General features: G+C 37.3%; 1 protein-coding gene and 1 pseudogene across 12 annotated transcripts in view; one reads left to right on the top strand and one right to left on the bottom strand.

The window, feature by feature from the left end:
• Positions 1–15,866, top strand: part of ERC1 (ELKS/RAB6-interacting/CAST family member 1) — a 550,857-nt gene that overhangs the window by 280,304 nt on the left and 254,687 nt on the right. For all 12 annotated transcript variants that reach the window (XM_078075442.1, XM_078075441.1, XM_078075446.1 and 9 more), the window contains one exon: positions 9,140–9,300. In XM_078075442.1, the coding sequence (XP_077931568.1) occupies positions 9,140–9,300 (161 nt within the window). The remainder of the gene's footprint in view (positions 1–9,139; positions 9,301–15,866) is intronic.
• On the bottom strand, positions 2,761–3,653 carry LOC144382032 (Y-box-binding protein 1 pseudogene; annotated as a pseudogene).

Genomic DNA, 15,866 nt, shown 5'->3' with positions numbered 1-15,866 from the left:
ATCTCTTCATTTCTTCTACTCAGCTTTCATTACCTTCATCTCTCAGTGACTATACCTAAAACTGTATAACTGCTGTGTGGTAGGCATGTAATGGAACAGATATCCAAATGGAGATAGTTGGATGTGTTCTCTGGGGTTGTGGAAAAGTAACAGAGTATTTCAGTTTAACCTTGAAACTGTTTCCCTGGCTGGAGCCCAAGCACAAATGAGATAATTATTTGGAAATCCTGGCCTGTGGTACCATTTCTAGCCTTAAATACAAAAATGCTTTAAAACTTACTTGGTTGTATGTATAATCTGACATAGGAATACCTTGAGGGTCTGGCACTAAAATAGATGGGAAAATGAAACAATCTAAGAAAATTACATTTTACTAACAAGCAAAATTCTGTAAGTAGAAGTATGGAATGAAAGTTGAAACATGTCTGTAAACATAACAGATGAGATGCTGGGAAAATAACTTCCACAGAAACAATTGAAGATGTTTGATAAAATATGTATCATAAGTTGGAAAGAAAGTAAGGAAATCTCAGGAGGTGAATAGACAGGGAATTAAAATATAGGTACTTGATAAGCTGTTAAACTTGAACATCTTGGAAGAAAAAAGGTCCATGGCAGCCCAAAATGGAGAGTCTAATAGCCAACCAACTTCCCCACCCTTTTTATTTTTTATTTTTTTAAGTAGGCTCCATGCCCAGCATGGAGCCCAACACAGGGCCTGAACTCATGACCCTGAGATCAAGCCCTGAGCTGAGATCAAGAGTTGGATACTTAAAATGACTGAACTGGGACACCTGGGTGGCTCAGTCGGTTAAGCGACTGCCTTCAGCTCAGGTCATGATCCCAGGGTACTGGGATCGAGTCCTGCCTTGGGTTCCTTGCTCAGCGGAGAGCCTGTTTCTCCCTCTGCCTTCTGATCCCCCTGCTTGTGCTCTCTCTCTCTTTCTGACAAATAAAATCTAAAAAAAATAATAATAAAAATTAAAAAATAAATAAATAAAATGACTGAAACACCCAGGCACCCCTCCCCACCCTTTTTAAAAGGGATCCAAGGGCACCTGGGTGGCTCAGTTGGTTAAGTGCCTCCAGCTCAGGTCACGATTCCAGGGTCCTGGGATTGAGCCCCACATTGGGCTGAGACATTGGATGTCCCTATGGGGAAAAATGAGATTGGTTCCCTACCTCACACCATACACAAAAAAGCAATTCCAGGTAGTTTAAAGACTAGATGTCAAACACAATACTTAACACTCCTGGGTAACTTCTCAGTCAGGTATTGTATAGCAACCACGAAACTTCTCAGTCAGGTATTGTATAGCAACCACAAAATAACACAGTTGTGATGGTTAATTTTATGTGTCAACTTGCTTGGGCCACAGGGTGCCCAGATATTTGGTAATTTTAGGTGTTTTTGTGAGGGTGTTTTGGATGAAATTAACATTTAAATTGATACACTTGAGTAAATCAGATTGCCCTCTGTAATGTGAGTGGCCCTCATCCTGTTCTGTCCAGTCAGTTGATTCCCCTCCCCTAAGAGTAAATCCTGCCTGGTTGTGTTTGAACTGGGATGTTGGCTTTTGCCTGCTTTTGGACCCTAATTGAAACACTGAGTCTTGAGTCTTAAGTCTGCCAGTCTTTGGACCAGAACTTCACAGTTGCCTCTCTTGGGTCTCAAGCTTGCCCATTCAGTTTGCAGATCTTGGCACTTGTCAGATTCCATAATCACATGAGCCAGTTACTTATAATATATATATATATATAAATCTTCTAATATATATTATATATTATATATTGTATATAATTTCTTATAAAATATACATTTTAATATATAATATATGTAATGTATTTTATATGTTAATGTAATTGCTATATGATGTTATGTTATATTAATATAACTAATTATATTAATTTAACAATATTATTTATTTATTTATTGGTTAGGCTTCCCCAGAGAAACAAACCTAATAGGATATATATTGAATACAGTGTGTGTGTGTATGTGTGTGTTTGCGGATGCATGCATATACAGGCATACCTTGGAGACATTGCCAGCTTAGTTCCAGACCACTACAATAAAGCGTATATGGCAATAAAGTGAATCAATGAATTTTTTGGTTTCCCAGTATATATATATATATAAAAGTTATGTTTACACTATATTGTAGTTTATTAGGTGTGCGATAGTATTATGTCTAAAAAATCAACGTACATGCCTTAATTAAAAAATACTTTATTGCTGAAAATGCTAACTAGCATCTGCGCTTACAGCAAGTTGTAGTATTTTTGCTGGTGGAGGTTCTTAACTTCAGTGTTGATGGCTGTGACTGATCTGGGTGGTGGTTGCTGAAGGTGGCTGTAGCAATTTCTCTGTTTTTGTTTCTTTGGGAGTTTTTTTTTTTGACAAGTGTTTAGGACCTTTATTAAGAGGTGCTTGCCGTTTGTTGACTTTTTTGAAAAAAATCAAGTTGTAAATTTTTATTACAAATAAAAATGAGGCTTTTAAAAATCTCATCTTGACCAGATATGAAACAATTTGAAAACCCTTAAAGGTGTATTACAAAAAACCCGGCTTTTTAAAAAAACATATTTGTCATTACTAAAAAGAGATGTCTTTAGGCAAAAATAATAAAAACCCCATGCTCCATAGATAATGCAGATAGTTCTAGTTATTTGGTTAATGGGCAGAAAACAAGCACTTAAGATCTTCAGCTCCAGTCTTTTGTTAATTTCTTATTCCTGGAATATCATACTCATTTCTTCTTATTGGATGACTAAACCAGATGATGGTAGAGAATTGGTAAACCAGTATTTACTCAGCCCTGCCCTAGTCAGAAGTTGGGGGGTTGGGGCAGATGAATTCTTTGCTGGTGGATCAGCTGCTTTTGTCTCTTTGCCACTTTGTTGTTTGGGGTGTGTCAGTAATTAAACTTGTGGAAGTACCGAGGTTGAGGTGGCTGCTTACCTTGGGTCTCATCTCCTTGATTTTCCTAAACTTCTTTATTGTTGTCTTCTCTGTGTGGTCTCTGGTGAGGAGACCCCTGCAGAATTGTTGTCTGTGACCCTGATACATACTCTGTCTCACTGGTCTACCTTGTCCTCCTGAATTCTGGTTGTCAGCACCTTCCAGCACTTCTCCCTGCCCAAGCGGGTTGAAAGACTATGGTTGATGTCCCCAGGGTCTCCACTTGTAGTAAGATGGGAATTGTTGCCTGCAGTAGGTCTGGAGCTGTTGGGTCTGGCCTTGGAAACAGTGTCTAATCCCTCATTCTTTTCCTCACTCTCACTATTTTGGCAATTCTGCTAGTAATTGCATGGAGGACCCATGTGCCGTTGATAGTGCCTACAATGGTTATGGTCTGCTGCATATTTACTGCCTTGTACTGGAGCTCCACCAGCGCCTATACCATTTGCTACCTCCTCACCCTTTTCCCTTCAACAACATCATACTCCACAGTCCCTCCATCTCCCACATTGTGAAGGTACTTCTTAAGAGTTATTCCTCTTTATGACAGGTGTACAAATACATCTTCCTTAGTGTATTACTGCTAAAATACAGATATGAAACCATATCTGTATCTCACACTGAACCATTCTACCGTTCCCCAAATCTTCTTATGCTTGCTGGCAGGCACCCTGATGTGAGGCCACCACATCCAACTATGGGATCAGGCTTGGTGTCAGCAGTGCTGGGACAGGGGCCAGGGTTGGGTGACTGGAAGGTCTCCACTTCACTGCTCATGGTTGCAGTGACGGTGATGGGGCTGGTTTAGGCAGCTGCAGCTCCTCCTGGGGTGTGATGGTAACTAGACCAGAGTTGGTGGGGCTGCTCAGGGCTTTTTGAGGTCTGCTCTCCACGCCCACTACCTATTGGAATTTCTTCAAATACGAAAACAATGGGGGTGCCTGGGTGGCTCATTCAGTTAAGCATCTGCATTTGGCTCAGGTCATGATCCCAGGGTCCTGGGGTCTAGCCCTATGTTGGGCTCCTGGCTCAGTGGGGAATCTGCTTCACTCTTCCTCTGCCCCCCATCCCCCACTCATGCTTCCTCTCTCTCTCAAAAATGAATAAATAAAATCTTTTTTCTTTTTTAAGATTTTATTTATTTATTTGACAGAGATAGACACAGCGAGAGAGGGAACACAAGCAGAGGGAGTGTGAGAGGGAGAAGCAGGCTTCCCGCGGAGCAGGGAGCCCGATGTGGGGCTCGATCCCAGGACCATGGGATCATGACCCGAGCCGAAGGCAGACGTTTAACGACTGAGCCACCCAGGCGCCCCGAATAAATAAAATCTTAAAAAAAAAAAGAAAAAATGAAGTTGGCCACATCAACTCTTTCTTTCACAAACAATTTCTCTGTAGCATGTGATGCTGTTTGATAGCATTTTATCCACAGTGGAACTTCTTTCAGAGTTGGAGTCAGTCTTCTCAAATCTGTTACTGCTTTATCCAGTAAGTTTACATAATATTCTAAATCCTTTGTTGTCATTTCAGCTGTCTTCACGGCATCTTCAGAAGGAGTAGATTCCATCTCAAGAAACCACTTTTTTTTTTCAGTTTCTTTTTTTTTAATTTAATTTAATTTTATTATGTTATGTTAGTCACTATACAGTACATCATTAGTTTTTGACGTAGTGTTCCATGATTCATTGTTTTCATATAACACCCAGTGCTCCATGCAATACATGCCCTCCTTAGAACCAACTTCTTCCAAAGTCCTGTTCAGGTCGGTATTTTTACCTCTTCCCATGAATCACAAATGTTCTTACTGGCATCTAGAATGGTGAATTTTTTTCCAGAAGGTTTTTAGTTTACTTGGCCCAGATCTATCCAGAGGAATCCCTGTCTCTGGCAGCTGTAGCCTTTCTTAAATGTATTTCTTAAATAATAAGACTTAAAATCTGAAATGACTTCTTCTTGCTCCATGGGCTACAGAATGAATGTTGTGTTAGGCATGAAAACAATAATCTCATTGTACATCTCCATCAGAACTCTTCCAGTGAAGAGGTGAATTGTCAGTGAGCAATCATATTTCGAAAGGAATCTTTTTTTTCTGAGCAGTAGGTCTCAACAGTGGACTTAAAATATTTAGTAGACTATGTTGTAAACAGATGTGCTGTTATCTAGGCTTTGTTGTTACATTTATAGAGCACAGGCAAAGTAGACTTAGCATGATTCTAACGGGCCTTAGGATTTTCAGGATGGTAAATGAGCATTGGCTTCAACTTAAAGTCATTAGCTGTGTTAGCCCCTAACAAGAGAATCAGCCTATATTTTGAAGACAAGCATTGTCCTCTCCTCTCTCTCGCTATGAAAGTCTAAGATGTCGTCTTCTTCCAGTAGAAAGCTATTTCATCTACATTGAAAATCTGTTGTTTAGCGTGGCCGCCTTCATTAATGATCTTAGCTAGATCTTCTGCATAACTTGCGGCAGTTTCTGCATCAGCACTTGCTGCTTCATCTTGTACTTTTATGTTATGGAGATGACTTCTTGCCTTAAACCTCATGAGCCAACCTCTGCTAGCTTCAGACTTTTTTTCTGCAGCTTCCTCACCTCTCTTTGCCTTCACAGAATTGAAGAGAGTTTGGCCTTGCTCTGGATTAGGCCTTGCCTTAAGGAATGCTGTGGCTGGTTTGGTCATTCCATAGAATGGAGGGTTAGTAAAACGTTCTCCATATGAGTAATAAGATTGTTTCGCTTTCTTATCATTTGTGTGTTCACTGGAATAGCACTTTTAATTTCCTTCAAGAACTTTTCCTTTGCATTCACAATTCGGCTGTTTGGTAGAGCCTCTGTCAGCTTTGGACCTGTCTTCCTCACTAAGCTTAATCATTTCTAGCTTTTGATTTTAAGTGAGAGATATACGACTCTTTCTTTCACTTGAACATTTAGATACCACTGTCGCGTTATTAATTGACCTAATTTCAGTATTGTTGTATCTCAGGGAATAGAACGGCCCAAGGAGAGAGAGAGTGACAGGGGAACAGCCAGTTGGTGGAGCAGGCAGAGCACACACTACATTTGGCAAATAAGTTTGCTATCTTATATGGGTGCAGTTTGTGGTGCCCCCAAAAGAATTAGAGTAGTAACATCAAAAATCACTGATCATATTATAACAAATACAATAAAAATGAAAATCAAGTTTGAAATATTGGGAGAATTAACAATGTCACAGACATGAAGTGAGCAAATGCTGTTGGAAATAGGGCAACAGATAGACTTGCTTGACATGGGTCAAACATCATGTTCACAGATCAAAAGTCTTTAATATTGTTAAGATGACAATATCCCCAATGTGATCCACAGGTTCAGTGTAATCCATATAAAGACCCTAACTGTCTTTTTTTGCAGAAATTGACAAGCTGATCCTAAAACTGATATGAAAATGAGAGGGAGCCAGAATAAGAAAAGTTATCTTGAAAGAAAATAATAAAGTTGAACATTTCATACTTCTTGACTTCAAAACTTACTACAAAACTTCAGGGTAGTGTTGGCTTAAGGACAGAAAAAGAGATCAATGGAAAAGAACTGAGGGTTGAGAAATAAACAAATTTGAGTCACGTGCCCAATACAGGTGTCCCACATTTTGGATTCAGTGGATTATTTTTTTAATGGTGCTATTTACACGGCTCCTCTTATCTTCATGCTTCCTATAAAATGACAGTTATATCTAAAGTCATAAGTTTTGCCATTTATTTAAATTTTCTTCAATTTCTTTCAATAATCTTACAATTTTCAGTATATATGTTACACATTTTTAAGTTAAATTTATACCTAGCTATTTCCTTCTTTTTGATGCTATTTTAAATGGAATTGTTTTTAATTTCATTTCGGAACGTTCATTGCTCGTGTATGGACAATTGATTTCTGTATATTGATCTTGTATTCTGCAACCTTTGTATACTTGTTGATTATAATTTATTTTAGTGGATTCTAATTATACCCAATAACATGGATGGATCTCACAGACATGACACTGAGTGAAGAAACTCTGTACTTAAGGGGCGCCTGGGTGGCTGAGTCGTTAAGCGGCTGCCTTTGGCTCAGGTCAGGATCCCAGGGTCCTGGGATCGAGCCCCGCATCGGGCTCCCTGCTCCGCGGGAAGCCTGCTTCTCCCTCTCCCACTCCCCCTGCTTGTGTTCCCTCTCTCGCTGTGTCTCTCTCTGTCAAATAAATAAAATCTTAAAAAAAAAGAAAATCTGTACTTAAAATTAAATACTATGTAATTCCATTTGTACAAAGTTAAATAGGCAAAACTAATGTAAAATGCTAGAATAACGGTTACTCTTCATCTGGGAAGAGGTTTTGAGATGTGTTTCTGGGGGACTGTTAATGTTTTGTTTATTGGTCTGTGTTCTCTTTACATAGGTGTGTTCAACTTAGAGAAAATTCTTCAGGTTGCACATTTAACATTTGTGTTTTTTTCTCTGTGTTGTATTTCCGTAAACATTTACCAAAAATTTTGGATGCATAAGGGTATATATAAAGTGAGCTTCCTTTTTTTAATATAGAAAAGAGAGGAATAAGTTGTTTATACAAGCTTGTTTATGTATATTTAATCTAAGTTATATAAGAAACTGATACCATACCTTGCTTGGGGTGGTGAAAGACAGGTTGGGAGGGAGATTTTTTGATTTGTTTAAGGTAAGTTCATCAAAGATGGAAATATCCCACACTTTATTAGAGCTTCTGTAAATGGTGCTGTCCATTATTGATTTTGTGTTATAAGAACATAACTTGGTATGCCATTTCAATTCAGTTTTAAATAAGATTTTACATGAATTAAACTTATTAAAATGGAATCATCCTTATTTGCAGTTTTCAAAGGGTGGATAGTGATACATGTTAACATAAAGCTTGTAAATATGTGAATACATATCCGAGGAGAGCTGCATAATAATATATATTCTCACAGCACTGTTCTCACAGCTATTAGCTGAGAACATTAACTTGATCACTTCTGAAAAGATACACAAAGTAAGATGATTCAGGTGCCAAAACACTAAATGTATCTGTTTATTATCAGTGTTTAACAACTGTTACCAATCAACATGGAAACTTTGGTTAGGTCTGAGGTGCTAACATCCTGGGGTCTGTTAACAACTCTGATTTGTTATATTGCAGTTTTGTCTCTAAACTGTCCTCAGTTTTAGTATCACACAAATTGGTTTTATGTAGAAGTCAATGAATGGCAATTCCCCCACCTCTTCCTCTGAAAAGGCTTGTCACCAAAATTATTTCTTGGCAAGCAGCAGCCAATATAAACTCTTGTGATTGGTGCAGTTGGCTGGTTGATTACCTGATTCAGGTTGGTTTTGGTATTAACACATTTTTGCCAACATATATCTTGCTTCGGAATTAAAATGAACATGTTTATTTAAGTAATTCTGATTTGGACACCACCCAGAGTGAGTGGAAATGACTGATGAAGTACATACTGTGTTTTCTTAGTTCCTTGTGTTGTAGAGTTCTGTCTTCTTTCCCTCAGGATTTTTTTCAAGTTTTTTTTAAAGCATTCTCTCTCCTCTCTATGTGGTCATGTGTTTTTCTTTTTTCTTCCTGCCTTCCTTGAGAAAACTCTACTTAGAGCAAGAAGCTGTCGGATTGAATTCTAGCTGTTTTCTCCAAAAGAAATTATTTTTAATGGTGTAAACAGAAAAATCTTTGTTTGGATGAATAAAAATGACTTATTTTGTTTATACTGAGTGTTATTAGTCAAGTTTATGTCTTTTATTTCCTAAAATCCTTCAAGAGAAATTTACTATGATTTTGTTCCTTATATTTTTATCTGTGTTATATTGTGATTTCCATGGAAATTTGTGGGCCATTTCCAAATAAATTCTCTAAAAGGGACTGACTGTGGCAAAGTGTGACTTATTGAACTGATGCAGTTGTGTTTATCAAAAAGAAAATGAAGTTCTTTTTGAGGTAACTTGAGAAGAATTATAGTGGAGGGAAGACCAGAGATTTATTTATTTGTTATATTGTCTTGATATATGTGTTTGAATCAGCAAGAGTACAGGATTTTTGCAATATGCGTGTGTTTTTAATCTTGTGGACCCAGGAATTGCCTGTTACTTAGCTCCTCTGTCTTTAATTGATCAAAATGCTCAGTTTTTCTTTTCCATACTTACCATAGGTGGAGGAATTACTGATGGCCATGGAGAAAGTGAAGCAGGAACTGGAGTCCATGAAAGCAAAGCTGTCCTCTACTCAACAGTCTCTGGCAGAAAAGGAAACTCATTTGACCAATCTTCGTGCAGAAAGAAGGAAACACTTAGAGGAAGTTCTGGAGATGAAGTAAGTGTTTATAATCTTATTTTTCAGTAGAAAATCTTTTTCTCATTGCTTTCATCATCTGGTCCAATTTATTACCACTAACACATTTAACTTCATTTTAATGCAGACTTGTATTTCTCACTCCCTAGAACAAATTTGGAACAAATTCTGGTCAAATAGAATTATTTTTGCCTCTTCATTGAATTTTAAAGTCCGAGAGAGAGAGAGAGCATGTGTGTGTGTGTGTGTGTGTGTGTGTGTGTGTGTGTGTGGATATGTGTATATAACCATATCCAGTTGCATCTCTGAAATTTCTAAAATCTTATGGAAAGTTTAGCCATATTGCTGAGTTTACTGAGGAACATGACTGTTGGTCTTGAGGACCTATGATAGCCAGGTACTTTTTAAAAACATTTTTTTTATTATAAACACTTCCAAAGATATGCAAAAGTAGAGAAAATAGTATAATGAGCCCCTATATACATATCCCCCATATTTAACCATTAACGTTTTGCTACACTCTCCAGTCAGTTTTTACAAAATTGTCAATTTTAGTAGAAGTTTGCTGTACGTCATTTTCCTACTAGTCCCACATCTTGTGACTTCCTGAGATAATTTGTTGTGAGGCATGTCATGTCTGCTAGTCCATAATAGATGCTTCTTTTTCTTCATTGTGGCACCATGCCCAACCCTCACCCCTTCATAATTGCCCTGCTCCTAGGTTTTATGAAGACAGATTTATCCTGGGATAGCTCAGCGACCTTCTTTACCTCAGCAGTTGTCTGTATTTTTGTTGTCTTTTCTTCTGTTTCAGAAAAGATACTCTTTCCATCATAAGGCTAGCTTCTGATCTCTATCACAGATTTTAAGCACAGGTCCCCTCCTCTGCAGTCTTCATCTGTTAGTTTTCTCTCACATCATCTGTGCTCACTTTCTATTAGTTTCTTCTTCTCTGCATAAATACTGAGTCTCCCTGACCTACAATAAACAGACTTCTCAGCTCAGCAAGTACTTTAGGCTAACATCACCTCTTCTTTTCTGTTGCTTTGAACTGTCAATAAACATTGAATACCCAAATTACAGACCAGAAGAGGATCTTGCCTTGATACTCTGGTGTGAGTTTTCATGGCACATATGATATCCTGACAGCAACCTAAGAGTTGAGGAAGCAGTTGTTGGGGTGTCATCTGCATGTATGTATAGGTTATTAGGCCACAGTGCAAGGTTAAAAGATTCTAATCTTTTATGAAAGCATTACAGATGATCTACTCTTGGAAGTGATGAGTACTTGAAGCCAGAAATAAATTTGTACACTGGGAGAATAGGGAGAGGTTAGTGTTCTGACTATCATCAAGAGGATAAAATTTGTTAATATGCTGCTTCGGGAGCAGTTAGTGTAAGACAAGTTTTTTGTCACTGGTGGTTGAAATTTAAAGCTTGATATTTTGGAGATGGAATAATAGAGGTAACTTTTGAATAATAAAGCATAAAATTATTTGAATGAAAGAGGTCTGGGAACCATTCCTAAAACATGGTAGGGGGGTAGAGTTGAGAAGCAAATTAAATCAGAGCCCAAAGGATTTAAGAAAATGGAAGAAGGATGGATATAATGTTGTGGAAAACAAAGTATCTCATGTGATGTTCTGAAGCAGAAACAGGCCTCACTAAAGTAACAGTAGAACAGTTTTGTTTTGTTTGCTCCATGCACCAGTATCTTGATTTTTACCTGTCAGATCTTTCCTACTAAGTACAGATATCTGCTTATAGCAAAATAGTGGTGTATTTGTGTGGGAATTTTCTTTTATCAGTAGGACTTTGAAAAGATATGGAAGAAGTTTTAAAAGAATGATTCACTTCAAGCCATGAAAAGGAGTTGTAATTTTTTTTTTCTTTTTCAGTACCACAGTGCTACACTCTATTGTGGACTTCCCTTTCCAAACCGGTCAGAGATTACATTTCTGAAAACTACTATGATTAGCAAAACTATTTTTGGTAACATCAGGCACTCACACAATAAGGCATGGGATAAATGATTAAAGTATATAGAGAAATTTTTAAGTAGTGTAGAAATTTAGTAAAACAAACATTAAATGAAAGTTCTAGAAATAAAGTTCTAAAACCTGGCTCTGATAGATGACCTATCTCTTAAATCACCTTCTTCAGTCGCTCAGAATATATTCTGAGGCACCATGATGTTCTTAGATTTTTCACAAGTTTGTATCGTGCAGATTTACCAACATAAAGTTGTTGTTGTTTTGGTCTATGTTTTTTTTTTTTATTATTATGTTCAGTTAGCCAACATATAGTACATCATTTATTTTTGATATAGTGTTCCCAGAATCAAGTTTTAAAAGTAGTCCTTGCTTTAATTTCCACTTAAATTTCCCCTTGTTGTGGTCTTTCAGTTTCATATTTTAGTAAAATGGTCATTTAATACCTTCCTTTTAATAAGTTATCTCAGCACTTTAGACATAATCCTCTATCCAGATATTCTGTTGAGTGTGGTGGTTCTTTAACTGGCCCACTCTGTTTGCACTGCCCCGTAGGCCAACCCGCCATTGTGCTGCCAAGTCTGTGAAGCAACAGGTATTCTGTTGTTTCCTCTTAGAACAGTGAATTGAATTCTGTATTTTTTTTTTAAATGAGGATTTCCAATATATGGCATACAAATAAAAAGTAATCATTCATAAAACCTCAGTTGAAAACTATAGCCTAAGCGTAAATATATACAAAACACTATGAATGACATATTGTGGGTTCTAATACAGTGAGCTTTCGATTCCTTTTCACTATGAAGCTGAGCAAGAGAATAGCCTTTCTTCTGCTGCATTCTGGACTCCTTTCCATAGGTTGAGCAAGTTCAGCTAATCATCTGTCCTCAGTTGGGGTGTCTCAGTTTCTACAACTTTGCTCAGAATTTACTTCATTCTTTTGTTAATTTGTAAGGAGTTTACTCCCTCCAACTAATTCTACATGATATCTGTCTCTAATTACTTACGGCAACTAGTAAGAACATACTTCCTGGAATAAAAGAGCCTGAATCTGAACTTATCAGATCTATGACTTAAGCAAGTTCTTTAACCTTTCTCTGCCTCAGTCTGCTCATTTTTAGAATAGCAATAATAATTGTTCTGGCTTCATACAATTTTCATGTAATTGTTTCATTGTTTCATGGCAGGACCCACCATATCTTAAATGTTTACATTGTTTAATTTTGGATAATTGAATAAGTAAAAGGAGTTGTTCATTATAACCCCAGAACTTGAAATGTAGAAGAAACATGAGAGGAATCAGTGTGCAAGAAAGAGACTGAAACATGTATATGTGTGACTCAGAATCCAGAATAAGAAAAGTCTCTCCTGAGGAAAAGGCAGAGCTGACCTATATATCTAAAAAACAAATTTTTTAGCAAAGCACTAGAATAGTGTAGTTTTCTGCAGTAATCCTGACCATGTCAGACCAAAAGGAATGACCTAATCATTCTTCTCCAACCCTAGCATTTATGATTGTAATTTCTGAGCATCTGTTACAAACAAATGGTGGCCCTGAGTTTGAAGACATGTGAAACCATTCACTTGGTAGCATGCTAGTGAGTTAGTAGAAACATTTGAATTGGTTAGACAGCCTTGACGGAACATTTTTATTGGCAGATACCATGTTGGTTCTTCTTTTCCTTATGCTGTGGTTTTGTTAGCCATTATTTTTTTATTCCACTTTTATGTTAGTCTCTTTCCCTAAGAAAGAAAGGATGAATTGGAGAAGGGGACAAAATAATAAAATAACAATTAGAGTAATCATAATAAATTTTAAGTATCAGTTCAGGTCATGAGTTTGAGTAGTATGGTTTCTAGATGAACTGGTTCATTCTCCAGTGCCTTGCATTCACACTCCTACTGCCGTCTCACCCTATGTTGGCACTATGAATAAAAAGACTCATTTTTCATGTTTAATAAAAATTTTTATGAAACTATGAATTTGACTACCCTGAGAACAGGTTTGTTTGGGGAGGGGGTAGGAGAGCTCTTTTGTTTCTTTGAGATTCCAGAGCTGTTTGATAAGTAGTATTCCATTAGTAAAGTTGGCAGAGAAATTCAAACCTCTGTGGGCTAAATTATATACTCTTGAGATACCTTTTGGCTAAAGAAAGCCCTAACTTCCCACAACAGAAAGTAAGTTTTCATATGTACCTAAGAAGAGTCCAATAATGTAATCTAAATTCTGACATTTAAAGAATCTTTTAAGAGAGAAAAATAGAATATATTTAGAATTAAGAAAGCTGTTGAAAATGGTTACTTGAAAAAGTTCAGGCTATTTGGGGATAGTATAGGTTAGGTGTCAATCTATTACACTTTGAATAATTAAAATGAGTCTGTATTTTTTTAAGATTTATTTATTTGAGAGAGAGAGAGAAAACACGAGAGAGAGCAAGCACAAATGGGGGGAGGGGCAAAGGGAGAGGGAGAAGCAGGCTCCTCGCTGAGCAGGGAGCCCAGTGCTGGGATGGATCCCAGAGTCCTGGGATTACAACCTGAGACGAAGGCAGATGCTTAACTGACTGAGCCACCCATGTGCCTGAAAGTTTGTATTTTAAATTATTATATCTTCTGATAATCCTATTTCATTTTCAAATTTATTGTAAAGTTGCTGGCATTAAAGAAAAGAAATCCCAATTGCGGGATTTATGACAATCTTCCAAATTAACCACAAAATTGAAAAGTTATGCAAATGTATCATAGGAACAGTTATACCCTAGTAACAAATTGAAGTGTTTTCTAAGTTACATAAGAACATGTATACTTTTGGGGTGCCTGGGTGGCTCAGTCGTTAAGCGTCTGCCTTCGGCTCGGGTCATGATCCCAGGGTCCTGGGATTGAGCCCCGCATCGGGCTCCCTGCTTGGCGGGAAGCCTGCTTCTCCCTCTCCCACTCCCCCTGCTTGTGCTCCTGCTCTCGCTATCTCTCTAAAATAAATAAATAAATAAATAAAGGTAAAGTAGAGTTTGTGTCTATAATCAGCTATCCCTTGGAACTTTGAGTCTTCCTCTCTAGGTCATGATTAACTCCTTAATTCTACCCCCTTTTTTCTACCCTTATCTCCAGCTCACCTATGTATCCACCTTATAGGATGTGTAATCTTAACTGTTCCTAGCATCTTTCCTCATTAGACTGATAGTTTACTTGAGGTTCTGAGTTATTATAGAACAGTGGAAGAAATGGCTTAGTTAAATATAGTAATTGTTAGAATTTTCTACCTCTTTCTGCTCCTAAACTTTGACCATGATCCTCAGCTTTTCACAAGATAAGGCATGTGTATGATAAATGTTTTTCTCAAATCTTTTTATTTTCTTGCAACCTGAATTGGAATCAATTACAAATAACCCCAAATATCCCATGCCTTTCTCCTCCCTTAAAACCTTAATCCATCTTTTAGCCATTTAAAGCCACATATAACTTCCAAATAGAAGAAACCATATTCTTCAAAAAATCATGCTTCTTAATCATCTTTTCATGTAAAGAGCCTCAAATGGCTGAAATAATCTCTAAGTAGCAAGTAAAGCATTGAGCTTTTCAGATAAAGGCCCCCAGAGTACCTTTCTTTTTCAGCATTTACAGTGCTTTCTCTGCCCCATCAGTATATATGGTTTGTGTGCAAGGATGAAATTAAGAATATAGGTCATCTTCTTTCTCCCAAAGGAGAAAGGAGTAAGATTATTATCCTACTTCTTTTCATTTTCTCCACTACTGGAGGTGTGGGGTCAATTCTGGTCCCTTCTGTTAAATATAATACATCAGTTAAAGGACTAACCATTGCAGGTAGGTAAGCCTTAACCTAATTGTAATACCCATTTTGAGAAAATCTGGTAAATAATATACCAGTATGAGGGTGTTTTTTCAGGACCTTTCTTTACAGTGCCTTCAGAAAGGTGCCTTATAGGTAATTACTCATTCTGTAAATGGGTAAAACTTCCATCGAGCTTTGGATGTAGATGGTAGTAATCCATCCATTTAATCATAAGATTTTCCTATCAGAAGATCCAGTTATGAGTATTATAAACATCAAAGATGCTCCCTGTAGCAAAGAATGTGTTTACATTTAAGCCAGTTTGCTTACATTTAAAATAAGTATAATAATATTTAGACCCACCTCATGATATTGTTGTGAGGATCAAATGAGGTAAAGTAATGGAAACACTTTGAAATTAGTGAAGCTGAATATTTGCAAAACAAGGTATTCAGAATTGAAGATCCAGTCTGCACTTAACTTCTTAGGTCTGCAGTTTTCTTATTCTGAAATGAAAGGGTTTCTTAAATCTCTAAGATCCCTATCGTTCAAAATAGTTCTCTAAGTGACCTTCGGAAGTCCCTTGATTCTATAGTTGTAAATGCTCTGAGTAAATCTGGGAAGTAACATATATAAACAGTATACTGAAAAGAAGTTGGGAGTCAGATGTTCATGAATTCTTAACTGAGGACTAGGCTGCACATTCATTGGATGAGACTACCCAGGGTTTACCAGAGATTAAGTACTACAGAGATGAAAGTGGAATTGTGGTACTAAAGGTAGAGCAGTGCTGGGGAATTTGGAGT

This window comes from Halichoerus grypus, chromosome 6 (assembly GCF_964656455.1).
Source record: "Halichoerus grypus chromosome 6, mHalGry1.hap1.1, whole genome shotgun sequence".
NCBI lineage: Eukaryota > Metazoa > Chordata > Mammalia > Carnivora > Phocidae > Halichoerus > Halichoerus grypus.
This window is presented reverse-complemented; position numbering and strand designations above follow the sequence as displayed.